Genomic DNA, 27,797 nt, shown 5'->3' on the forward strand with positions numbered 1-27,797 from the left:
CAGGTTATTCATGAAAAATCTATTCTACATTTTAACATGCCTGGTCTCAGTAAGTGATTTCAGTCAGATAGCTTGAAAGAGACCACCATGAAGAAAAATGTGTATTTCCCTAGAATGTATGTATTACAATAAAATAGTTGCTAATGAATTATTTTAAATCATTTATTATCAGACTCTATGAAAGTGAGATTATCATAATTTGGCAGAGTGGATCAAGAACAAAAAATAAACTATCAGATTCAGGAAAAAGGAGAGAAACAAACCCATGGGTGAGGAATCAGTGAATCATTGTAGAGTTTGTTTTTGGGGAAAAAAAAAAAAAAACCACACACACTGAAAGAATTTTGAGTGAAAACCCATTGGACTGAGAACTCTTAATAGTATGGTCATCATAAGACTTTGAGGGGATTTCTTTATTATTTTCTTTAGAGGGTGAAAATGTCTTGAAGAAATTCCCAGGGCTTGGTGAATAGAAGATACTTTACTGAATTTCAAAGTGATGTTGCAGGCATACCCTTGAAAGAAATTTGCGAATTGGGGTGATCGAAAGAAAAATGCACAGGTGGTGAACTGAAACCTAGTGAATGGTGCATGGCTGGGACAGGCCATGTACAGTTGGGGTTGACTTGGGGAATCCCTCCCAAAATGGCATCGAGATTTGCAACTGCAGTGGTGTGCCTTGTAATTTGGGGTTTCCCTCAGGCAGTGCTTTTCTAGGTTGTTTGGAAGTGTTACACTATGACCACTTCCTAATCTTCTTATGGAAGGAGGTACCTGTATTAGTCAAGACTTTTTCCCATGCAAATGTCAAAACCCAGCTCAGACTGGCAAGTGATGAGGGGTTGGGGTGAGAGAGTGTGTACGCTCATAGAGCTTAAAAGTTCAAGGGTTAGCCGGGCCTCAGACCCAGCTGGAACCAGGCACTCAGGTAATGTCATCAGGAAGGGTCTGTTCCAATTCTTCTGTTCTGTTCTGTTTCTTTCCTATTGGCTCCGTTCTTTGTCAGGTTTTTCCCTTGCTGAGGCCAGAGGGCTTCTAAGAGTCCCTGCTTCACATACTTACAGCTTAGCAACCCCTCAGAAAGAGAGTATCTCTTGCTCAGGAATTCCAGAGAAAGTCCTTGAACCAATTGAGTGATTTGGGTCACTTATCTATACATGAACCAGTCGCTGTGGAGAAGGGAGGGGATGTGCTGATTGGTAAGTGTGTTAGGCTGTTCTTGTGTCACTATAAAGAAATACCTGAGGCTGGGTAATTTATAAAGAAAAGAGGTTTATTTGGCTCATGGTTCCACAAGCTGCATTAACATGGTGCCAGCATCTGCTGAGCTTCTGGGGAGGCCTCACGGAACTTTTGCTCATGGTGGAAGGCAGAGGGGGAACCAGCATGTCACGTGGCAAGAGCAGGAGTGAGAGAGAGATTTGGGGGTGAGGGGGCACACGCTTAACCAGATCTCAGGGGAACTCACTGTCACGAGGACAGCACCAAGACATGAGGGATCTGCCCCTGTGATCCAAATACCTCCCACCAGGCCCCACCTCCAACATTGGGGATTACAGTTCAACACGAGATTTGGTGGGGACATATATTCAAACTATATCAGTGGGACCTAGCATTATATCCACCCCTGCATCCCCCTGGATGAAGTTGGCTCCCTTAAAACCATGTAGATCCAGAATAGATAAGGAGTAACTTGTTGCCACTCAGGTTCCTTTTAGAAGATGGAGGAGTAAGTGCTATGTAGACATTTTGCCCCTTATCTTAAAAATGGTGAGCCATATCATATTGCTAGCCATATTGCTTAGCCAGTCAGCTGGTTAGTGGGAAAATCACTTCCTAGATTTGGACAATTAGACGTTTAATCCCAAACCTGGATTGGGAGCGCAGTATAAATAAATGTCTTAAGACTCAGTTCCTTCATTAGAAACCAGAAAAAGTTGCTCTAGAATATTTCTGCAGTGCCTTGATACTGTGAAAAGTTTATTTAACAAACTTATAATTTTTGTTTTTTTTTTTGTTTTCTTTTTTTTATTATTATTATACTTTAAGTTCTGGGTTACATGTGCAGAACGTGCAGGTTTGTTACATAGGTATACACGTGCCCTGGTGGTTTGCTGCGCCCGTCAACCTGTCATCTACATTAGGTATTTCTCCTAATGTTATCTCTCCCCTACCCCCCACCCCCTGACAGGCCCCAGTGTGTGATGTTCCCCTCCCTGTGTCCATGTGTTCCTATTGTTCAACTCCCACTGATGAGTGAGAACATGTGTTGTTTACAAACTTACAATTTATGTGGTGGCTTTCATATGATGCCCATTTCACAGACTAGTATGTTCTAGACATCAGCACTGTCTATTCTTTTTTTTTTTCTTTTTTTTAAACAGAGTCTCACTCTGTCACCCAGGCTGGCGTGCGGTGGTGCATTCTTGGCTCACTGCAACCTCTGCCTCCCAAATTCAAGGAATTCTCTTGCGTCAGCCTCCTGAGTAGCTGGGATTACAGGTGTGCGCCACCACGCCCAGCTCATTTTTGTATTTTTAGTAGAGATGGGGTTTCACCATGTTGGTCAGGCTGGTCTCAAACTCCTGACCTCAAGTGATCTGCCCGCCCGGGCCTCTCAAAGTGCCGAGATTACAGGTGTGAGCCACCGCGCCCAGCACAGCATCATCTATTCTATGTCTGCACTTTGCAGCATGGTAGTTACTAGCCACGTTGGCTATTGTGCACTTCAAATGTGGATAATATGTTAGAGGAACTAAATTGTTTTATTTAAGTGTAATTCACTTAAATTTAAATAGTCATGTGTGACTACCGTGTACACTGTTGGACAGTTCAGCCCTGGGTTAATGACAAAATCTAGCTACATAGTAGACAAGTGAAATGTGAGTGACCATGGAAGATGACTTAAATCTTGTCTTGTGCCTTTGGTGAGTAATACTTAGGTGTATTTTTCATTCATAACTTGTAGTGGAAATAAAAAGCACTGTTCCTTCCAACAAATACAGAAAGACTGTTTTCTCCCTATGCATCCCCCAACCAAAACAGTTCTAAGTGTTGGAGGCTGATTATTTTAGTTTTGTGGTTCCTCATGTATCTTCCTTGTCTGGTGGCGTGAAGCAATGGAAAGAATGCTTAATAAGGAGTCACAGGTTTTAGGTTCTGGTCTCGGTTCTGCCTGTAACTATTTAGAGGTATGACCTTTGGCTCTTCATTTTTCCCTCCTGGGCATCAGTTTCCTCATCTGGAAAATGAGGGGGTGGGATTAAGATGATCGCTAAATCTATTCCAGATAAGAGTTTCTATGATTCTGTTTCTTTTTCTTAATTCTGATACCAGGATAATGGCTGAGGGTTCTCTTTGTGTAATTACTGAGCTGAGTATAAGTGCTGGGAAGAACTGGGGAGATACCTTGGGCCATTTCAGTTTTGAATTATGGAGTGTTAGAACACTTTTCAGATTCCCACTGGATCTGAAGGAGCCCTGAGGAAAGTCAAGTTCTCCTTCATTATTGTTTAGTGTTGTATCCAAGGTAAACCTGGACACAAATGCAGAACAGTTAGCATTAAGCAGTATATACTTAAAAAATTAGTTTAGTCAGAGGTTGCCTCCTTGTGCCACTTTCAGAGTTGCAATTCCTGTGGAGGTAAAGGTTTCAGACAAAGTGCTGGTAGAATGGGCCAAAGTGAAGATCACCTAGTGAGAGACAGAAGAGAAAGATTAGTATCTTAAGTGCGCTTGAGAAATGGGTTCATTGAGTAAAATCATAACTACTACTGTTTGCTAAGCCAGAAGAAGGAAATTCAGAGATGGTAAGACTTTCTTTGATACCCAGGGAAATTAGGGTTAAGGATGGATGCTTGGAGTGACTTCATCTGTAGAAGGTTGGATTCTGAAGGAGATGAATCACAAATGAAGAGAAAGAGGAAGGAAAGAACATTGGCCAGATTTGCAAGAGCAGGTAGGTGGATTTGAAGTGTTCCAAAGGACAGTGTGGTAGGATGTGTCAAAGCAGTACAGAGGCAGAAAGCCATCAGCTGGGGCTGAATAGAAATAAGATGTTTATTTGGCGATTTAATTGCAACGTTCGACAGTACATTTGATGATTGTGTTATCGTGTGATAATGCGACACAGTTAAACATTTATTGATGTGGTCACACTGGTGAATTCCCATTGTAAATAGTAGCTCCTATTCTCTGTCTCCATAGGATCTTTCAGACACAGTTGCATCTTGTAGCTTTATTTTTATTTTTTAACTGGCTATCTTTATGTATGGGAACAGTCATCTCCAGAGATTCATTTTCATCTCAAAAAACTTCTAAAGGTGTTAATTGCATTTTTTCAAAACTCTTATGTAATTATTTAAAATTATTCTACCGGCACTATAAATCAGAACTTTTCCCATTATATTGCTGAGGAACATTTATGACCTGTTTAGACAGTTTTGATTTATAGGTTTAGGAAACAAGAATATGGAAACCATTGCCAGGTTTTAATTTGGAAATTTCTTTAGCTATGTCTGTTTCTGCAGAAAAGAGAAACAGAAAGCTGGTAGGAGAGGTGATTGGAGAGGTACAGTCCACGCTAGTGATTCACAAGAAAGAGAAGCACAAGACCTGATTTGGGGGTCCTGCTCTGAAATGAGCAATTGGCGTGTCTTGTGCGTGTTGTTTATACTTTCTAGGCATTATTTTTAAATGCTGGTTCTGTGTAACAGGTGCCTAACTCTGAGTGAGTTATTTAAGTTTATAGACCTCAGTTTTCTCAACTATAAAATGTAGACTGAAAACAGAATCTTCATAGGGTTATGGTAAAGATTAAGTAAGCTCGCTCATCTATGCGTTCAAAAACCTTTGTCAATGAAGCCTCTGCTGAGAGCCAGGCACTGTGCTGGGTGCTGAGTGAAGGTGGCAGGAGAAGGCAGGGCCGGACCTGTCTTGGTACAGGTAATAAGTGGGAATAACCCCACGCCTGGCGTGGGTGATACATGAGAATAAGCCCTGATGTGAACAGGTCTTCTTAATTGTCAAATAATAACAATAGCACCCCAGTTTAGATGTTGTGAAACATTGAAATGCGCACATTTAGAAAACTGATCACAATATCTCTCAGATGAATATGATCCAAGAAATTTAGAGATAATAGAAATTGTCCGTGTTGAGGGAGGATGGGGAAGAGTTAACATGCTGAGATGAAGAATCAAGATTTTTTTAAAACAAAGTCTCAGCAGGCTGAAGTTCTCGATCAAAATGAAAAAAAGATCATTAATGGGCATGAATGCAAAGCCCATACCACGGTACTAGCGTAGAGTGAAGAGGTCTAACTTAACAGCAGTTCGTGTGACAATTAGTGAGGGATGATTGTAACACCAGTAGGAGCCAGTTGAGACCTAGATGGGGGGCAGGGGCAAGGACTTTAGACTGTATTAATAGAATAATGAGGAGTTGGGCGTCTGTCCTCCTCTGGACTAGAGGGGCAGACACCTGTCCCACCATGCTCATTTCTGGGCACTCTATTTGGAGGGGTGCAGGGGCAAGTTAGAGTGGGTAGCCTTGCTTGTCGCTTACCAAATACTGGCTGCATGCTTTAAACAAAACCAGAACCTATTTAGAACTTCAGCAGGAAGGGGCAAAACCAAACCGTGAGTGGGCGTGGTAGGAAGTGGGGGAGCTATAGTGCAGGCGTTCCATAGCATCCGCTGGTGGGATGAACTTCGTTCTTAAGTCTGTAGTTCCCAGAATCCAGGTAACGAAAGAGAAGCAAAGGTCACGCTAGCTCTTGTGCTTCCAACGAGAAGGGCTAAAGTTGCCACTATTTATGACTAGTGGCTCCAATGAAGTCTGGGCTGCAGTCTTCCTGTGGGTCTTTCCTCCTCCTTCTCTTTCTTAGCTTCATCAGTGAAGAGCCTTTGGAGGCAAAACAAAATGAAGTGGAAGCTCCTTGGGCAACGTTTTCTAGTTGCAGGATGTGCTGGTATTGGTAGCAGTTTAGAAAAACTGCTTTTCATGCCCTTCCAGTCTTACGTCCATTCAGAAGGATTCTTTTCATTTGACAAAATTAGCAAGAGAAATGAAAGACAGATGATTTTTTAAAACCCTGGATAGCTGTCTACCTTTAGTAGGTACAGTTTTATTAGGGTAAGTCATTCAAGTTTACTCACAGCCATAAAATGACACTTATTATTTGTGTAATCACTGAATCATGGTTTGTACCTAGCTTTGTTTCGTTTTTTAATTTTCGAAGAGTCTAATCATTGATTCCTATATACAAATGCACTTTTTGCATGTGATGAGGCCACTCAGTCATAAAATTGTCATCAAAAGATTTTAGTCCCTAAACATGGCAATATAAGGATGCTTCTCATTGAATATTCATCTTACCTATAGAGATGCTATTATTTAGCAAGAACTTAGTTACTTTTTCCCTAACGCTATGTGAAATGCACCACAGGTGGAGAAGGAAGAAAGAGCACACAATTCATCTCTCAGAGCTTACAGTTTAGAGAAAATATACAGAGGGAGGCCGGGCGGGGTGGCTCACGGCTGTAATCCCAGCACTTTGGGAGGCCCAGGCAGGCGGATCACCTGAGGTCAGGAGTTCGAGAGCAGCCTGACAAACATGCAGAAACCCCGTCTCTACTAAAAATACAAAATTAGCCAAGCATGATGGCGCATGCCTATAATCCCAGTTACTCGGGAGGCTGAAACAGGAGAATTGCTTGAACCCGGGAGGCGGAGGTTGCGGTGAGCCGAGATCATGCCATTGCACTCCAGCCTGGGCAACAAGAGTGAAACTCCATCTCAAAAAAAAAAAAAAAAAAAAAATATGCACAGGAACCATAAATGCTTCTCAGGAGGGGAGGAAGTGAGAGAGGAGTAAGGCAAAGAAGAGAAAATAGAAAACATTCATTCATTGGTTTGTTCATTTGTTTATAAATTCATGAATCTTTGTTGACGAGCGGTATGTACAGGGTTATGTACAACGGCGTTTGATGAGCTAATTCAATATGTAATGGAATGATGAAGTGACCAGCACAGAGAGTAAATGCTGTAGGAAGTCAGGGAAGTAGGAACACCCCAAATTTAGTGCCATGGTTGGGAAGATGGCTAGGTTGGTGACCTCTTCTCCTCATGTGTATGTGCTTTCCTGTTAAAAAGGATAATTTTGTCTAATAGAGGAATACTTTTTGTTTAGACTTGGCTCCTTTTCATGACATTCAGTTTCACTGTACTATAAACAGGTCTTTAGCTGTCTTTCCCCCACTCCCACTTAGTTCATAAGGAACAAGTAAATAAAAATTAACAAGAGCCACCTTCACTCCAGTACAGCAAGGCTGCCTTAGGAGAGAGTGCACTAAAAAGAGACCTCAGGGTTCAGGGATTGACACCTTGCTGCAGAATGGGAGTGACATGTGAAAGGTCAGTGGTAGCCTTGACTATGCCGTTTTTGTTAGAGTTCTATTTCCTCTTTTAGATATCTAAGAAGGATTAGCATACAGGTCCTTGATGTTTTAGAAGTTTGACCCTGCTTGGATGTGAGCTCTCTTCAAGCTTTCTTCTACTTAATTGTATAATAAGATAACTATGTCTGACGTGATATTATTTAAACACTTGGTGACTGAAATATCTAACCCATGAGCCCATGCTCCATAACTTTGTGTGTTCCCAATCCCTGTGTGAATGTTAGATTAACCCTTCAAAAAATCCAGAGGCATATTAGAGATCCACTTACTGAAACATCTCTGGCTTAGAAGCTTAGCAATCACAGTTGAGAGCGTGCCAGGATAGGAATAAAGAACACCAAACTCTGCTAACTTGGAGGAAAACTACATATGTGTGTTTGACCCAGCTGAGGTCAAGACTGGATGAGATGATGTTAATCATGGACATGACATGGATAAAGAAGAACAGAGACCATGCTCAAAACAGGAAGAATGAGAAGAGGAAGAGATAAGTAAATTTTTGAGATAAGAAATGCAGGTGAAATTGGGAAAAAGAAGAAAAACTATTCATCTCAAAGGAAGGGAGCTGGAGCATGAATTATAATCACCCCAGTCACACCAAATCCTTCACATTCTCTGGTATTCTGACTCATGTTGTCTGCCATATGAATGTTGGCACGTGCCATTCCAGTAGCTCAGATGCCCTTCCCAGTCCTACCTGCCCATCTCCCTAGGGCAGAGCATTACCCTTTCATCTTCAGCATAACTCTCGTCTTATTCTAGAAGTTCTCTTTTCCCCTGAGGCCAAGGTAGGAGCCCTTCTTTTCTGATGTCTGCGTATTTACGTATTTGTTAATTCAGCAAATGATCAAATGATGGTAAGAAAAGAAAAGAGATTTCCACTTCTTCCTTCGAGTTAATTGGGTATTGGGAACTTGAAAAATAATCTTGAAGTCAGCCTGTTAAACCATGATGCTATTTGGGTGCAAGCTGAGCCCTCTCTAGAGCCAGAGTGGCTGGGACTACATTGAAAGCCAGCCTTTCTGGAGACAGGCTCCACCGTGAGTAACAAAACATTGAAAAAATATAGGCCGAAGATTCCATAAATTAGGTCTGATATTGGCCAACCTGCTTGACACTTGGGGCAGAGACGCCTCCTTAGAATATCTCAGCAGGGCCTGGCACAATGGCTCACTCCTGTAATCCCAGCACTTTGGGAGGCTAAGGCAGGAAGATCACTTGAGCCCAGGAGTTCGAGACCAGCCTAGGCAACATACAGAGTCCCCGTCTCTACAAAAAAGAAAAATAAAAAATTAACCGGGCCTGGTGGTGCATGCCTATGGTCCCAGCTACTGGGGAGGCTAAGGCAGGAGGATCCTTTGAGCCCAGGAGGTTGAGGCTGTGGTGAGTCACAATTGTGCTACTGCACTCCAGTCTGGGTGACAGAGTTAGACCCTATTTGTTAAAAAAAAAAAACCCAGTGGGTCCTTGAGAGCTCAGTGTTTAGCAAACCACCATACTCCTTCACCACATGCAAGTGATGAACTGGCTGGGGTATGTAGCACACCACAACCTAGAGATTTAAGTGGGACTGCTTTTTTGCCTCTTGTAGATGAGTCTTGGTCTAGTGACCCTGGTTAAAAAACAAAACAACCAAATGTCTTCTTCCATTGTTTGGCTGAAGGATCTGCCGCTGCTGAGTTAAATTTTGGAGTGAGGATCAACAGCACCTACAGCACAAAAAAATAAGAAGTCTAAGAAACTAAAATAAGTTTTGGCTTTTGTAATTTCATTATAGCAAAAGGAAGAAATTGAAGGAAAAGTGGTGTGTAGTAATAGTAATAATGATACATTAGGAAGCATTTTAAGTGCTTACTGTGTGCCAGCCACTGATCTGTTTTATTTCATTTAAACCTTGTGTGGGTGAAGTACTAGGATTAGTTCTTTTTTATAGATGAGGAAACTGAAGTCTATATAAACTAGCAATTTCCTAAATGTACAGCCAAAGAATAGTACCACCAGGATCAGAACCGATGGCAGTGTCTCTCCAGAGTCACCATGCTGAATTCTCTCCTTGCCTTTTATGATTAGAGACCAAATAAGCTCCACCACCCTGATGTTTCATGTTTACATCTGAGACACTGTGTATTACCAGGAGAACTCAGGCACTGAGGCTGCTGGCCTCTGCCTGGTGCTCACTCATGTGTCGGAAGGAGATGAGAGAAGATCGTCGGTGTCTGTCTGCCTCTCTTTCCAGCAGTGGAGATGGGAGTATAAGAAACTGCTTAATCAAGGAGAAGTAACTCAAAAAGAATGCATGAGCCCCTGGTCTCGCTCCCTCGATCTTCCCACTCCCACATCCAGCCAGCCCAGTTGTGGGTTGTCACTGTGGAATCCTGTAAGAATCAAAGAGGACATCAGAATTTTAACTTTGTGTTATTTTAGCTTCCATTCATGCTGACGAATCAGTTACACTTGGTCACATTTATTTTCCATGGGAATAAGACTGAACCAGCCCCTTTGTTCTCCCAAGCGTAGTTTTACCCCCAAGCCTAGTCTTCAGATTGTCATATGGGATAGAAGCCTTGTTTTGGAGTCATTCAAGTCCCAACACCCCACTGACCGGCTTCAAGATACTGATTAAATAATTTAAGCTGGCCAAGTGCAGTGACTCATGCCTGTAATCCCAGTACTTTGGAAGGCTGATGTGGGTGAATCACCTGAGATCAGGAGTTTGAGACCAGCCTGGCCAATATGATGAAACCCTGTCTCTACTAAAAATACAAAAATTAGCCAGGCGTGGAGGCAGGCACCTGTAGTCCCAGCTACTGGGGAGGCTGAGGCAGGAGAATCGCTTGAACCCAGGAGGCAGAAGTTGCAGTGAGCCAAGGTTGCACCACTGCACTCCAGCCTGCGTGACAGAGCGAGACTCCATTTCAAAATAATAATAATAATAATGTAAGCTCTTAGAGCCTCAGTTTATCTGTCTGTTAAGTGGGCACAATAATACCTACTTCATAGGGTTGTTTGGAGGATTAAGCACTTTTATAGGAAATGCCAAATGCATCATACATTCCCATAAGTATTGCTGTATTTCTCAGCCATCTTGTTACCAGGCACCAACTCTTACCTCATTTTCCCTTTCTTTGTCAAATCCCATGCCAAGGTCACAGTATGTGCTTCCCAGTTTGTGATTGGTGGCTTCTTTAGAGGATTTCCTGCACCTCCCTGTTCATGAGTGGCTCTGGTCCTTGTTATGTTAGCATTGTCTCAAAGTTGCCCAAGCTCTGTAACCAGCAAATGAATAGGGTCCCTAATGCAGGAGACTGAGCCCCGGAGGACACAGTCACATCCCAGCTCTTCCATTCACCAGCCAATGGACCTCAGACGAGTCCCCTAACTGTGAACAACATTGGAGGGTTTGCTAGACACTTTGTACTTGCCATATGTTAGATCAAGTATTCACACCAATGCTCTCAAATCAAGAGACATTAATTTAGAAGTTGACACCCCCTCAGAACATAATAACAGAAACATCTATCTACTCTGAGGCAGATAATCATTTCCACTTTACAAATGAGGAAATGCGGATAATATAAACTTTTGCAACTCACCTACATTGCTGATGAGTAACAAATACTGGATTCAAACTCACATCTCTTCTGCTTCAAACTCCAGGTAGCCTTCTCTATGTGCAGTGGAGGTTATAGGATTCTTGTTTCATAGGTTGTCGTAAGAATGTTGACAGGGCTTTGCAGACTTCAGAGATACGGGGGATTGCTATTGCTGTTGTTAAAATATAAGCCCCAAGGCAGGAAGAGGTCAGGATTCACATGAGGTATAGAGAAAGGTGTGAGCAGGGAACAAAGTTAGAGGGAAGAATAAGTTAGTAGCCCAGTGGGATGGGTGAATGGATGAAAAAGGGTGTCAGAGAACAGTTAACCACAGCGCGCCCTGATTTCAAAGGTCTGGCCTGTTGGATTGTGACATTACATAGATGCGTTCTGACCCATCTCAAAAATTGGACATCGCTGAATTTAATTAAGATCAATTAGACATTCCTCCTATTGTTCAAACACACAATGCCTTATTTGTTTGAAAAGAGGGAAGTTCTATATGACCTGAAAGCTTCCTGCTTCATCTACTGCTTTTCCTCATGAGGGACGAAATGCCATTTGAAATAATAAAAAATAAATAATTGGCCTGCAGGCTAGACTACATTTTTGTATGCATTTTCTTGAGACTTTATTAAACTGTTAATACAAAAGGGGTCTGATGTCTCTGTGAGATTACTCTTTCTTCCAAATGTCCCTTGCAATCCAATTTAAACCTTAGCTGTGGCTTCAATCTGAGAAGGAAAAGGCACCCCCTATCAGTAGCAGCCACCAGATGCTTAAAACTCATTTCTCCTTGCCAATATGCAACCAACAGAAGCAAGCAAGTGGTTTGGGAGGCTGGATTGGATATTCAGAAATCTTTTTGGTGAAAGCAGGCATAGTTGAAACGAAAGAACCAAAGTGGTTAAGGAAGAGGATGAAAAAGTCACAAGCACAAAAAAACATAAATATGTTTAGAAGTCAAGTTGTTTTAGAGTCTTCATCTGACCCCCTCAACTAAATCCACCAAGTCTTAAAGCATGTATGTGACTTACTGTACGTACTACAAGTTGTTGATGTTTCATAGGGCTTATGACCTAGAGAATGTCCCAATAAAGGTGTTGGGTTGTTTCCCAAAAAACATTTTTTTCATTGTTGTTCCCTGACTGATTGTAGACATGACAGTGTTTGAGATTATTGAGCTCTAAAATCCTATTTTTAATTTTAATCCATATTTCTGGTGGTTCTGGTTTCATTCATTCATTCATTCATTGTAGAGATGGGGTCTCACTCTTGTTGCCCAGGCTGTGAAGTACAGTGCAATGACGTGATCGGGGCTCACTGCAACCTCAACCTCCAGGGCCCAAGTGATCCTCCTGCCTCAGTCTCCCGAGTAGCTAGGACTACAGATGTATGCCATGCCTGGCTAATTTTTAAAAATATTTTAGAGACAGGGTCTTGCTGCATTGCCCTAGTTGGTCTTGAACTCCTGGCCCCAAGTGATCCTCCTCTCTCGGCCTTCTGAGTCAGTGGGATTACAGGCATGAGTCGCTGCACCCAGCCCTATTTCTGGTAGTTTTACATAGGATCCTAATTGTAAGCAGAAAATACCTAGAGATTAGTCCTTTGCTAATGTAAAATGTGCACTTGGTACATGATAGGTGTAAGGATAGCAGTAATGATAGCTGTTGTTGTTGTTGTCGTTGTTGTTCTTGTTAAACTACAGAGGCTGGGCGCAGTGGCTCACGCCTGTAATTCCAGCACTTTGGGAGGCTGAAGCAGGCGGATCACCTGAGGTGTTGGGAGTTTGAGACCAGCCTGGGCAACATGGTGAAACACCGTCTCTACTAAAAATACCAAAATTAGCCAGGCATGGTGGTAGGTGCCTGTAATCCCGGCTATTTGGGAGGCTGAGGCAGGATAATCGCTTGAACCCAGGGGGCAGAGGTTGCAATGAGCCAAGATGTGCCATTGCACTCCAGGCTGGGTGACAAGAGCGAGACTCCATCTCAAAAAAAAAAGAAAAAGAAAAAAGATTATAGAGAGATCTCATCCACCTTCCTCTTTGTTTAGCTGAAATGTGCAGGCGCAGAGAGGTGACGTGACTTGCCCACAATCACACTATTATTCCTGACAAAGTCATTAATAGAATCCTAAGTCATATCTAGTATTCCTGCACTATCTCAGAGTTAAACAGCCTGCTTGAGGCCACTGTGGACTAGAAAAGATGTGCTGACCGCTTCAGCGGCCTGTAGATGAGCCCCAGTACTTGGAGCAGTCTGGAAACTACATGAACCATCAAAGACTGGGAAGTGGAGGCACCCAGGGTTGCTCACCGGGATGCCTGTGTCAGATTCCGTTCCAGAGTTCTTACACACACCCTCTCAACCTCCCTCTCCCACCCCCTCCCCACTAGAACTGGCCTTACAACCTTTTTTTCTAGAAAAGGAGACAAACCTTGAGACTTTTATATGGTCACTCTTCAAGACAGGGTGTGAGCGTCTGTGTAATTGGTGACTATTAAGGAAAGAAAAGCAAGCCATAGCGAGCTGCAGAGCCCCAGAAAATGTTTTCTGTGTAGTGGTTTCTATGCCACACAGTGTGGAAGGCAATTATCTTGGAGGGGATTCCACAGCCCTGTGCCGGCTTCCCCGGTGTAAGATTTATTGTCGGCTGGATTGGGTGTTCTTTATAAGAGCATTTACTCGGCATCTAAAGCGCTGTCAAGAGTGCTACTTCCTGAATGCTTTTGAGGTTGCAACTGCTAAGCTTCATTTTCCCGTCTTGGAGATATATTTTTGAAATGGTATGCAGGGATTTGTACAGGCCTTGTGCTTCCCATTGACACTGACAGGAGTTGCACTGTTAAACCCCAGCACGCTGCTGCAGAAATTTACCCCCTAATGCCCAGAGCCCTCCTTCAGCTGGGAGTCTGGCCCACACGTGCGCGGAGGGTTCCCGTAGCAGGGGGAGAGTGCCCTTGTTTTGTGTAAGTCCTACCAGCTAATCAGTCTCAAAGTTGACTGTTTTCTTACTGAAACAAAGGATAAGCAAGTACTCTTCTTTTGCTTTTTCTCTTCCCTTTTTTGGATCTTAGGAATGCCAGAAGAAAACTCGAACTGCGAGTCAGTCAAATATACTGTATCATGAAACCTTAGGGACCACTGAAATGGGAACAGTGGCCCATTACTGCTAAGAAGGTGTTTTATTGAAAATGCGCTGACTTGCTCTCCCCGGAGAGTGAGCAAAAGAAGGCAAGATGCCCAACAGTAATACAGGTTGTTCTCTTAGGCGAGCTAAAATATCGAGTTTGGCACTCCCCTGCTGTGAGCGAGGAGGCAATAGAATAGACGAATGTGCATTTTTACATTAAAAGTGCCATATTTCACTAGGGGTGCCCCCCTTTCTCCCCCCCATTTTGTTTAAATGTCTTAATTTATATATTCCAGTTAATAGTACATTACATGTCCTTTCTCTGTCTGGCTTTAAAAGTTGTCTTTTGAATAAGTTGAAGTAGTCAAAATTTCCTAATCCTGGCAGGCTTGCCAGCAGAGGGCAGGCGTAAAGAAGGTTTTGACATGAGGGTGTGTCAACCTAGGGTCAGAGGAGGGTGGTGTTGCATGGGAGGAAGATGTGTGAGCATTGTTCTGAGGGCAGGATGGGACACGCTCCCTTTGCCTCTTTGCAGGCCTGCTGCACACCACAGATCTCTGGAAAAGCTGACTATACTAAATAAAGGTGGTCAGTTGCCTTTATCTGATATTCAGCGATTTCTACATAATTAAACGTTAAAAAAAATTAAAATGTAATCTCATTCCCCAAGAGCCATCTTTTCTTTCCCCTTCAGTGCCCCATTTCTGGTTATGCTTAAAAATCGAGGGTTTGCCTGTGGGTGGGCCAAAAATCCTGTCACTCTTCGGGAGGGAAATAACAAATTACACTTGGTGGTGGTGGTGGCAGTGATTTGTCCCCCCTGATATCTGAAGGATACAGCACTTTGGGACATGCTCTACTGCCCCAAAACATGTACCTTTTCAGGAACTTTGCACACTTCAGTGTAATCTGTTCTAACCCCATGGCAGAAGCAGTCCATTAACAAATTTTACATTATGTTAAAACAGGGGATTATAGTTTTATCATAAATGAGAGAGGGTAATTTATTACTGTCAAATGCACAGTTAGGAAAGGATGTTGTCATTTTTCTTTTCTGTCATGATTTTGTTTACCTCTGATGCTTATGAATGCTTTTAGAGTGAGGGGTTTGTCTTTAGGTTGATGTTTTCCATAGCTCATCATACTTATAAGTCACCTGAATGTTGACATGTCACACTGTGTATATACAAATTAACCAGAAGCAATGGCATTATAAAATGTTGCATTACATGAAAATGCAAATGGCAATTTGGAAGATGCATTAAGGGGAATTTAAACTCCTATGGAACAGTGAGAACTCAGTATTTTCCCTTGGCCAAACTTGCAGGCACAGAAGAAAACCAACATAATTAGCTTCATTGTCAACATACGCATAACAGTGACATAAACAATGTCAATATGGAGCTAACTGCCTTAGCTCCCTGTAGATGGATGATGTATTAATTTATATTTTTAAGTAAAAGCACTGCTTAAGTCAAGACAGAATGGTGGTTCCTTGGAGACAAATCCCCAGATCTCAGGAATGGGGCAGTGCTGTTGCAATTTAGTCACTCTAATTGGCTGCCCCATTGGCATTCTTTGGAAAAATACTTAAAGCAGTCCTCCTTCTGGGGAGGCGAGCTTCCCTGGGTAGGCCAGCTTCCCTGGGTAGGCCATCAGGCATATTACTGGGCTTACATTTTGTATTCCTGTTGCTTTAGCTTTTTCTCTCCGGCAATGGAATCAGTTGGTTGAATCTCTTTAAGTTCTGTTATTTCAGAATATGTCCTGGATACTCCATTAAATTAATTGGAAAGGGGAAAGAAAATGTGTGTTGTGTTAGCACAAGTGTTGTTCAGAAGAAGACAGCAAACTTGAATTAAGGTTTTGGCCTCTGATCACACAGTTGATTTTTCACCCCATGCTCCTATCCTTTCTCTAGTTATTTCCAAGCAGCTTCTGGCAAAGCAGGCCTTTCGTTGGAACTGAGGACCACGTGGGCCAGGGACCACTGCTGTATCTGCCTCACCACAGGGCCATTCCTGTGGAGTGGACATTATTCACATGGAATAATGTCCTGAGGAGTGGCTCCTCCTGACTCTTCCTTTAATACATCTTATCTCCATTCTCAGCTCTGAATGGGCAGTAAAACCTTTCACTTTCTTCTGTGTTCAAGGCTAAGGCTCAGCAGAACCAAATATAATACATGATTTTAGTCCCAGGTGTGTTATTTGGTGGTTAGAGTTTGGTGTGGGATCATAGTAATCTGTTCTTAAGTGCACAGCCAGCTGCACAATGGACTCATTTAGCAACTGACAGGTTTCTTAATATGTGGTGTTTGAACAAGAGCTGTATCTGTTGTGGGTGTTAGGATGTGGGCATCAAAAATATTTTTAAAGTATGGTGTTTAGCATTTCCTTTACTCTTCCTTAAATGTTGGCCTACCCCTCAAGATCCCCTCCCCCCCCCCAACACAGGTATTCACTTTATATTATTATGGCTTCTCTTTTTCTATAATTATCCAGTATCTGCTTCCTCTTGGAGGCCTGTAGTATGTTTTATTTTTTTATTTTATTTTTTGTTTTTTAAGACAGGTTCTTGCTCTGTTGCCTAGGCTGGAGTGCAGTGGTACGATCACAGCTTGCTGCAGCCTTGAACTTCTGCTCTCCAAGTGATCCTGCCACCCCAGTCTCCCAAGTTGCTCGGACTATAGGCATGCACCATCACACGTGGCTGTGTGTGTGTGTGTGTGTGTGTGTGTGTGTGTATTTTTGGAGACGGAGTCCCACTATGTTGCCCAGGGTGGTCTCAAACCTCAAAGCAGTCTTCCTGCCTTGGTCTCCCAAAGTGGTGGGATTATAAGTATGAGCCACTGCACCTGGCCATGTTTAATTCTTGGGAGAAATCATTTTGCTTCTCTAAGCCTCAGTTTCCTCCTCTGTACAATGAGGGCTGGAATTTGTGTTCAGATTATGACAACTGCATGAGACTGTTAAAACACCCACAATCCAAAATTTTTTTGTCGGCCTTTTTTATTCAGCTTTTCTAAAATGACCTGGTGCTCATAGTGATTAGTAAGTGGTTTTAACAAAGTCTTCTGAGTTACTAATGGTTTTAACATTTTATATTATACTCCACTTATGGAAGTTCCAGTTCTTCCTGAATCCCAAACACAAGGCAAGTACACGGGACCACAGGAGTTTAGAATTAACCAAAGTGGCCTGGGCATATGTAGTTTATCCAGGTTTATCACTGATGGGACATTTCCTTGCCCATAAGTAGTCTCTGAGTCACCATGTCATCTGTCTGTCTGGAGAGAGGGCGAGATGGGCTCCAGGTGGCTTCTAAGTTAGTGTGCCAAGCCATTTCCCTCTCTCTTTTGTCACCTCCCCCTGACCCAAACCATCAGCCTTTAAATGCCACCTCCCCAAGGGGCCTTCCCAGACCCCTCCTCCTAGAGATCTCCTCCTTCTTTGTGGTCCCATGGTGCTTACAGCCACCACCGTGCAATTTAGTACTTGAGTAAGCACTGCATTGCATCACTCACTAATTATTTTGTTTAAGGCTTGTCTCCACAGCTGGGTCATGAGCGTCTGTGATGTTTTTTGTTTGCTTGTTTATTGTTTGTTTTGATGCACCTGGAGACTATTAACTGATAAACACTGACCTGCAAAGGAGTTAGTCCACCTTCTAAAAGCATGCATGAGTTTTATGGATGCCTCACGAAGAACTTAGTTTCTAAAATAAAAATACATTGCATATTCAAAGTACATCCCAGTTTTTGTTTATAAACATTAAAACTCAATTTTAATACTTTGGGAAAAAGAAAGTCACTTGGGCGTTTTGAAATGATTCTTTCCACTTTCTCCCTGTACATTGGTTGGAGAGCACTTCCTTTATTTTTATTTCCTGCCGTTGGGGCTCTCTGCCAGCCCCTCCGGAAAGAGCACCTTTTCTCTTTAAGAGTCAGAACTCTACTGATAATCAGGGAACTTTCTGGCAGATTTAAGGCCCTTCTACCCCCCAAAAGCGCCCTTGGTTCTCTGTTGAATATTCATGAGAGGGTGGGGTCACATTTTGTGACCTGAAAAAACCCCATTAATAAATTTGGTATCTGACATAAAAACACTTTAGGATGAAGAGCGATCTGCGCTGTGCCCATTTAACATCTGATCATACTTTGATGGTCACTTCGCGCTTGTCTCTTTTACAGCCAGAGTAAAGAGGGAATTGGCTACTCCCCGCTGACCCTGTTGAAATTCAGGCATTTGCTTGATTGGAAATATTACCAATATTCTTTCCGGTCTGTAGTAACCTGCATTTAATATACTTCACATCAAAATGTACTTTGAAGCAAAACTCCTGGGATTACTGGGTCAGATTTTGTTGCCTTTTTTTTTTTTTTTTTTTTTTGAAGGCAAATAGGTATTCATTTTGTCACACTATTCCTTTTCCTCTAATATTTTGAGAAAAAGAATAAAAATGTGTGTGGAGATTTTGTGTGTGTGTCTTTAAAAAATATACAGGCCCGGAAGTTTTTCTCCAAGTTTGAAGGTGGTAAATAGGTGATTTTTTAGAGTCGCCGAAATGGACTAGGTTAACCTGACGCTTAAGTCGTGTCAGTTGAGCCAAGAAAGTTTAGCATATTGTTGACTTTTTAAAAAAACACTATACTCAGCTTTCAATAGCCTGAAAGAGCAGTGACTATTTCTAATAGAGAAGGTCATCCTAAAGTGCTTATTGAGAGTAGCTTTTGTTGTTGCTATTGTTGTATAAATAAGAAAGGAATTTAAAGAATTATTTCTTAGCAAACGTGTGGCAGATGCTTTCTTCGGCAGCTGTCGTTCTAGAGGGGAAGTCGCCTGGTTCAGCGACGAGGCACGTTTGGTTGTTATTTATTTCCACCCTGCGTCGGCTTAGTTTTCTTCGGTGCGCACTGGCACACTTTGGCGAGACCGACTCTGGGAAAGAAAGGGGTGTGGGGAGGCCAAGGCTCTGTGAAACCCCCGACGTGAAGCGAAAGTTCTCCTCCCAGGGCGGTTTTCGAGGAAAGCGCTTCTCTGCGCTGCCTGGGAGACCTGCGTCCCCTCCCGAAGCCGAACAGTTGCTCCGAGCAGTCGGCTTGGCGCCGCGAGCGCCGGGTGCCCCTCTTCGGCCTCCCGGGTTTCTCGGAAAGGTTAGGACAACTCTTTTGTCAGTTTCAAAGACGAAACAAACACGCCGCCCCGCCGGCAGCCCTGGCCCCGCAGAGCCCCGGCCAGGGGGAGCGGTGCGCGCCGAGCCCGGCCGACCCAGACGTCAGCCGGAGGCGGGTCACCGGGTTAACAGCTATTAAGTGGAGTTGCTCTCCAGACAAAAGCAGGGTTGCACTAGAGCGTGATTTCACCTGCCGCGCGGAGGGGGCCGGGTCGCGCGGGCGCGGGGCGCGGGCCGCGGAGCCCATTGTGTGGGGCGCGGCGCGGCGCGGCGCGGCGCGGGGTGTTTAGAGGCGGGTTGTGATTGGTGGAGCAGGGCGGGGCGGGTGGGCGCGGCGCGGCGCGTCTTGTCAGCCCGCGAGCCGGAGCGCCCCTGCGCGCGTGCAGTCCGCCTGCACGCCGAGGCCGCCGGACCCCACGCCCGGCCCGCGCGGGCGCCCCGAGCCCGGCTCCGCGCGCCTGGCGGCTACATGGAGAGTGTCAGGTTGGTCCTTCTGATTGATCTTTGCCGGTTTCGCTCTCCTTCCCCCGGCTCCGCGGCGCCCGCTTCCTGGGGGCCTCGCTGGGGAAGGCAGGAGAGCCCGAGGGTTCTGAAGTTGAGTCTTTTAAAAAAATCATCCTCATCCTCGCTGTTTACCAACTTGGGTAGGAGTTGCGCTCTGGAAGTGGAGGCGGGGAGGGAGTGGAGGGGCAAGAAAAAGGAGCTGCAGGCCTGTGGGTCCTGGAGAGAGATACCCCCCCCACCCCGTGCTCTCTGGCTCACACTCTCGCTCTCTTTTTTTAAATGTTCATGGGTGGGGTGTAGTTGAGAGTTGGAGGAAGTCCTGCTTGTGTGTTTCTCTCTCTCTCTTTTTCGTTTGCGATTCATTTTCTGCCGGTCTGGCCTTCACGCAGCCACTTTGGTGAAGCCCTCGCCATCACTCCGTTCGGGGGACGTATCTGGGGTGTGATTTCTGTCACTTTCAGAGCGTGTGAAATATACAAGGAGCCTCCATCTCAGTGTAACCCATGTGGATGTTTCTTTGCTTCTGATAGTTTGTTTCTATATCTGTCTAGGCTATTTTCAGCTTAGCTGTTCAAATTCGAGGAGTTCACACAGTAAAGGGGGAGGGAGAGGCACAGAGCCCCACACCGGAGCAGGCGAGCGAGCGAATGGAACACTCTGGCAGGTTGGGGATTGTAAGCCTCTGTTGCATTACTTGGCTGGTTAATTAAGTAGTGAGCGGGGTTTGGACGTGCAGCAGACTGAGGAATTACCACGGGGTACTCCCAGCTGAACCGGCTCTGAATGTAGCTAACTCAACTGTCAGAACTGCAGGAAAGACGGTCAGTGGAAACGGGACTTTTTTTCCCCCTCCTCCACCAAGTATGGTGATGGGAAGGAGAGGACCTTTAGGAAGTGGGTGGTAAAGTTTTAGAGCAAAGTACATATAGACTCTTCCTCTTTGGGATTAACTCCTTCAAGTCCTGACAGTTACAAGTAAAATATCTAGTAATTTTATATTTTTGTCCAAACAAACCAAATGTTCTAATCAAACCAATTTAAAAATGCAAATCACCTCATTTCCATAGATTCCAGCATTCTAAAAGTGACACATTTGGGGGAAAAATTAAGCCTGATAACAGGAAATGTGAATCATACTATCAGTGACTAATCTGCTTAAGAAAAAAAATAAGTTACGTTTATTTTATCATTAGGAAGTCAGTGTTAAGCCAGATTTCTTAAAGTTTAAAGCAAGTGGCATTTTTATTTTAAAAGCGGCCCTGTTTTGCTGTTTTTGTTTGTTTTTATATAATGAGTTTTCCAAGAGGAATGTATATATGCAATCAGAGGTGGTTTATGTGGTAAAGAACGCAAGCTAGCATGTCACTGCCAAAGAGCTGGAAGGTGATCGCATTAAGATTCTAGTTTAGGGTTTGATGTGTGTGTTGCTGTTATTGTTGTTTAAAAGAATACAAAGCTTGATTGGTTATTAAGATTGACCACTAAGTAAATCAATTGAAGACAGAAGCACGTTGTCCTAATTGATGCCCTTTGCATAAATTGAGAAAAGGTCTATATCTATTTTATGTGATTCTTTGTAGCTGCCTGACACATTTCAGTGAAAAGTGTGTAAAAATGAAACCAAAATACAGACTGCCTACCCAGAGACACTGGCTGACTTACTGTAGGATGTGATAGAGCTGAACTGAAAACGCATTCGGCTGACACTTGATAATCAAAGTTGATTTATTGTTCATTAGTACTGCATTAGCCCTTTCAGGCAAGACAGTTATTTGTGTAGTTGCCTGTCAAGAGTGAGACTGCAAGCACCTGTCATTTCTAAGGCATGAGATAAGCAACCAAATATTAAGAAGATGCAAATAAAAATACGTTTGACTACGTAAAGGGGCACATAGTAATACATTTTTTTTTCTTTAAAAAGATAGTATGGGTCAATACCAGCTATAAGAAAGAAATCTACTGAGGATTATTTTTTAACCCTAAGAACGACTTATAGAAGGAAAGTAACGGGCTTTATATTCACCCATTTGCCTTAAGAACTTCGTTTCCTGCCCAAATGTGCAGCTTGTCTGACAAAAAGTTGGTTAGTTAAGGAAATGAGAGGCGCATGTCAATTATGTAATCCGAGTAATTTAGGTAAGGTAGGCTTTCTGTTTGTTTTGTGTTAATAAACATTTTATTAAATGAAACTTGTAAGCATGGGTTGATTACATGAAAATGTGATGGCATCATGGCTAAGCTTTGATAATGTCGGCTAATAATGTCAAGTGCATTTTCTGCAACATGTATCACTCTGGATTTTTTTCCTCTTTCCCTGGAAGGGAATGATCTCATGACATATAATAGAAAACAACCTCAGTGTCAGAAGAAAGCAAAATTAGCGAACTTTTGTCAGCAGCCATAGAAACGCGGATTAACTCATATTTTTCCAGGGATGGAATGGAAACATTCTGCATGAGGATATATAGTGTATTGTCTTCTCTGAATTTTCATTTGACAGGGCTTTTAGAGGCTGTGATCTTAATTAAATCTCAACTAGCTGAAATAATGCATCTAAAGGCATGCAGTGTTGCGTAACCTTGCTCAGTTGGTAAACCATAAATCATCAGAAAGCTTATGATAGGAATGGTTGAATTTTTTGTTGTTGTTTGTAGTTAAATGTACCTTAAAAAACAAAACCCTTACCGTCACTGCCTTGCATTTACACGTTGTCAGGACCTGTCACTTGAAAGATAAACTCTTTTATGACACTGACCAGTTCTACAACTTTTCAGCCAACCTCCACACAATTGGAAGATACGGTGAAATTAAAATCTAGATTAATTAAAAACAATGAAAGTTCAGTTTTGTATTGGTTAATGTGGCAGAAACGTTGTTTGAGTTATTATGTTTCTGAGACAATCAGGAGAGAATGTTGTGACTAGCTTCTCAGTCTGTACTAACATTTGAGTAAAATTTGAATTGGCAAAAAGGAAGATTGGAGGAATTTATTTTATTATGTGGTTTCGTTGTAGGTGAACATCAATAAGGAGAACCTGAAAACCACGTTCTTGGTAACTGGGCAAATACAGTGGTCAGTTAGATTCCACTTCAGGTAGTTCGTCATTCCTTGATTTACAAACAAGGGATAACGTAGCAACAGTTGATCGAGAAGGTTAGAGTAGATAAATACATAAATTGTGTCTGTGTGTTACATTTTAAAATATGCATTCAATGACAAGGAATTATTAAACAGCTTTATTAACTGTCAAGGTTTAATAAATTATAATGCTTGCACATATTAGGTTATTTACTTTTAGTGCCTCAAATAGATAGTTGTAACTGCTGCAGTTTTTGATTTATATATATGCTTGAGTGGAAGGAACTACCTACATAAAAAAGTTGAGAATGCTGTCTTGTGATAGCTTGATTTCATATATCTCTGCACATAACATTTCATATAAGACTAGAAGTTACATTGCTGATGAGCTGTAGCTCTCTTGGGGCAAAAGGGGTAGCTTTATGTGTATCTGTATGGCTAGATTTGGGGATAGTCTTAACACTGTAAGCTAAATTTGTTGTTTGGTGAAAGGTTTGTTTTCTTGGAAGCAGTGTATTTCTGGACTCTTGTTTTAGTCCTTTCAGAGCATGTAATACTTCCCTCCCACCCCCATCAAGTGACATTTTGCATTCAGCCTTATTTTCTTTCATTTAAAAAAGAAAACTCAGGTATCTCTTAGCTAAACAAGCCTTTGCAGATTGGGGGGATTTGAATTATCTGAGAAGAGCTCATCTGGGCCTCTACTTTTGGATTGTAGGAATGCTCTTCATTGAGTCCCTCTTCCAATCTGTGAGTTGTTTGAAGAGAAATGAATTTCGAATGAGAAAAATGAATACTGAACACATACATTGTGCCTCATTTTCAAATCCGGTTAAAAGCAATTAATCAATGAAGATGCACGCTAAATGTTATGGTGAGCTTTTTAGAATACCTTGGTATCATGTTTTAATTTCTAAGCTTTATCTTGCCCTTAAATCTGAAACATCATTGTTCAAATAACTGAGAACAAGGTAAATCAACAACATCAAAAAGGTCGGCTTCTGTGATTTCTCAAGGGCTTGTTATTTTGTACTTCCCAATTCTATTTGATGTCTTGACAAAACAAGATGACACAGGGGAGAATACATTAAATTTTGATTTTTTTCATCTAACCTGTTACAGTTGTGGCAGCTTAATTTCTTTTACTTTTTCCTGAAGATGGCTTTTTGTACAATTACTCTAATTGTCACACCACTTCATGAGGCGGGTCTGCACGGGTTTCCCATTTGCCTTGATTTTACTAGGTATTTTTGAACATATTTTGACCTTTAACTTATGGGAAGCTTTTGGTTGGGCTTTGTCTTCATTAGAAATAAATCAGTGAATGGTGAGATTGTCAAAGAAGCAACTGATGTTTTCTCATTAGAATCTCATTTGCACCCTTTAGCTTAACTGTGATGTATAAGGTGAAGGTGTTGGGAATAGGCATGAGAAAGTACAATTTGAGAAACTTGAGTTGTAATTCTTTTTAAAGAGTGATTGCACCCTAAGTAAGGCCTTATAAAACTTTGGAAATGGTCTAATTTTGGCCTACCTGTATGTTGAAATTCAGTTATAGTCCCTTCTCCCTTTCAGTAATATGGGAAAAAAAATACATATTTGCAGTTAAGCTCCCTATGAAATTTTCTGTGCTGATTAAATCATGAGAAAGCAGAGCTACAAATTTAATTCTTAGTGTTAGAAAAATCTTCTTTAGACAGAAGATAGACATTATATTTTTCTTCATTTAACAGTAACTGTTGGTCTAAAACTGTATCCACAAGTTATCTTTTATTTATTTTAATCATGTACGTGTCTCAGATAGGATGGAAACAGTTGCTGTCTCTTTCATTATTTTTGAGTAATACTTCAATTTAAGAGAACTTATTTAGCCAAGGCCTCTTCCTTTTCCCTTTAAGAACTGAAGATCTGTGGATAGACTCTTTTCTGGGGTACCTTCTTGGAATAGTTCTCCCCTCCTCCCATTTGCAGCACTTAAAAATGGTTTTTGTTGTTGTTAATATAAAATGCCATAGCATGTTTAATTCACATGCACGAAATTGTTCTCCATCCCAGCCACAGGAGAAAGTGGTTGAAGTAGGAAAGAGAAGGCATTTTCTTGATTTAAATAATAATAATAGTTGCTAGGTTGAAAGAATCAGTTCTTATTGAGTGATTATTTTCATGTGTAGCTTCCATTGTTTCCTGTATTTAACAATTGCTAATGGGAGAAGCGATTTAATTTATGTAAACTTTACATTTTTATGCAAATGAAGCTGATATTTATTAGAGCTAAAACAATTATACTGGCACTTAGTGGAGTAACCTTGTGTGCCTGGGAAATGTTAGAGGAGAGCAGCTGATGTTCCACTGATACCCCTGCTGTAAACAAATATGCATTTATGCCACTTTTTAGAATTTAAAGACAAAAAGAAGAGCTCGGAGAGTATTGCTGGAGACTGCTTATTAGGGTTGATAACCTGAAATAACTCCTGATTGGCAGGCAAGCCTTGGCCTTACAGTTTTTTTTGTGAAAGAAAGATAGTCTTTCTTGATAGAATGTAATAAACAAAATGATATAAAATGAAATGCTAATTGCATTTTAAAGAGGTTTTTCGAAAAAAATTTTTTAATAGTTGGTTGTATTGTTACTGAGAGAACTGTTATGCTAATGACTGACTACCTAGATGATTTTGCATTAATATAATAACCATTACCTGCCTTAGTGCTTTGTACAGTATTGTGGCAAAATAGCTAAGCCTAAAGGAGTTACACAAAAAGCAGAACTCCATAATGAAACAGAATTATACTTTCCACATAAATAGCATGCTTTTTTTTTATTTTTTAAAGACCGAAATATTATGTCAGAAGTGTGTTTTCTTTCCTGGATGGTAGTTAACTTGCATGGTACCTGGTTGGTTCATTTTGTTTTGTTTTTTTAATATCATGGAGAAATAGAAGCTTTCTAACTTTTCTGTTTGCCAATACATCTGTTGTATCCATTGGCTTGTTAATTATGAAAACTTGTTTTCCACAGGGAGCCAGAGACGATGATGTTTAATTTTCTTCTATACAGGCTAGCTTGTATATGGTCATAAAAAACTTGGCATAGTTTTTTTTTTTTTCTCTCTCTCTCTCTCTCTCTTTTAATGGAGCTATTTTCTCTGTTTGGTTTTGTTGTGACATTCTGGAGCCTTCTAATTTAATTTGTTTTGCTCCTGTTATTTGATTAACCAGGTGACACTGCCAAACCTGGTCAGTTATCACCCAGATACAGCCTGAAGGCTAGAATGGAAGTGAATTTCCTGGGAGATACACGTGGTGAATGATCAGAGGGTAAAAAGAGTTTCTAAATTATTAACGAAATTAATAAAAATGAAAGAGTGTTTAACATTTTTTATCTTCTCTTTTTATTATTTGTATACACAGTGATTATGAGATGATACCTGATGTGCAAAATTTCTGTGTATGTGCACTAGGTAGTGTTTGCTTATAGTTGACTGGAGTGTAAACTAAAGAGAGAAAAAAATGATAACATGTTATTTTCAGTATTTATATTGTGTCTTCTCCCCTCCCACCCAATTCCTTCAATTGTCTCCTAGATTAGAAATAAGTATTGTTTCTCTGAGTGTTTTTATTTGTTTGTTTGCTTTTTAGATTTTTCCCTTCCCATCATCTACCTTTCCCCATTGGGCGTTAAAGGAAATAATATGGCATATTATTTTAATAGTCTTTCAGCATTCAGATGATAGTCATCTTGAAGAAAAAACCATATCAGGCAGAATTTACACAGCAGTGTGTATGAGCTTTTAGCAGCAGTTGTTAGTGCTAACACCGTTTTCCCATTTGCTGGTATTAAGGTAGCAGCAGGCCCATACTAGCAGAGCTGTGATGGCCCAAGCACAGCTGTATTTCTGCCATTCCCGCAGGTTTGTGTGCACCTGGGATCGGCCACACCCAGTTGGTATCAGTCAACAGTGTATCATGCCGTGTGTTTTTTTAATTCATGATTTCCTCTTGAAACTCTACTGAGGAGTGTTAACTGTGTGCGTTTTTTTAAATTCAGTTTTGTATGCTAGCATTCTTTAAATGTCTGCCAGAAGTTTAATTTGAATTTCTGATCCCTGAAGGCAGCTAGACAGAATCATTCTAGTTCTTCATAAATTGCCTTCTATGATTCATTGTTAACTCATAAAACATACTCATTTCTATATACTCAAACAGTTAAGGTAGTTACAGTATCGGAAATTTTTTTTTTGCCTTATATTTAAATCGTCTTTTGAGAAAGAATTAGCTTGAACTCCCAGTTAAGGCATGAGCCCTGTAGCACAGAAAACATCAGAAATAAGTGTTTTTATCTCAAGGAGGTTAAGGTAGAAGGCATGAAATCTGAAAAAAAAAAAAAAAAAAAAAAAAAAAAGTTTCGTTTTTACTGAATACTCTTAAAGAGGGGCCCATAAATATTAGGGTGCTGTACTTAAAAACTCACATGACTGTTTTAAATACTATTGATTTAAACCAGTGGCTAGATTTTATGAATCAAAGTGTAATTTCGAAGCTTTGGCCATATTTCTCAATGCTAAAGCACTCTCTCTTGTGTGCCTTTAGCCGCTTTCCAGACATTCAACACAGGATTAAATGATAGTAGTTACAGTGATCAATAGGTTAAGACTGCTACAATCACTCTTGCCGCTAATGACCTCAGTAGTAATGGGCAATAAAGTGTGGGCTGTAATAGCCTCTCGCTGGTACTGCATGCCCTTTGATTCCTAGTATTGGTAGGGACTAGCTACATGAAAAAGTTGGACGTTGGGAGTTAAGGGAGTGGATATATAGGCTATAATTCTTAACTATTGAAAGCCTTAAAAACTG

The 27,797-nt window shown here is 41.6% G+C and overlaps 1 protein-coding gene across 20 annotated transcripts in view; it reads left to right on the top strand.

Moving 5' to 3' along the window:
* Positions 1–27,797, top strand: part of FOXP1 (forkhead box P1) — a 439,375-nt gene that overhangs the window by 309,649 nt on the left and 101,929 nt on the right. For 2 of the 20 annotated variants that reach the window (XM_063630745.1, XM_063630746.1), the window contains exon 1: positions 19,720–19,846. The exons of 10 other annotated variants lie outside the window; for them this stretch is intronic. Coding sequence is in view for 1 of the 10 variants with exons in the window: in XM_063630743.1 (XP_063486813.1) it covers positions 23,818–23,820 (3 nt within the window). In the remaining 9 variants the exon portion in view is untranslated. Of the gene's footprint in view, positions 1–19,198; positions 19,344–19,696; positions 19,847–20,576; positions 20,689–20,713; positions 23,821–27,797 lie in introns of those variants that run through there. 8 more of the 20 variants (XM_055260623.2, XM_055260621.2, XM_063630739.1 and 5 more) reach the window with 8 other exon arrangements.

Source organism: Symphalangus syndactylus, chromosome 21 (assembly GCF_028878055.3).
Source record: "Symphalangus syndactylus isolate Jambi chromosome 21, NHGRI_mSymSyn1-v2.1_pri, whole genome shotgun sequence".
NCBI classification, from domain to species: Eukaryota; Metazoa; Chordata; class Mammalia; order Primates; family Hylobatidae; genus Symphalangus; species Symphalangus syndactylus.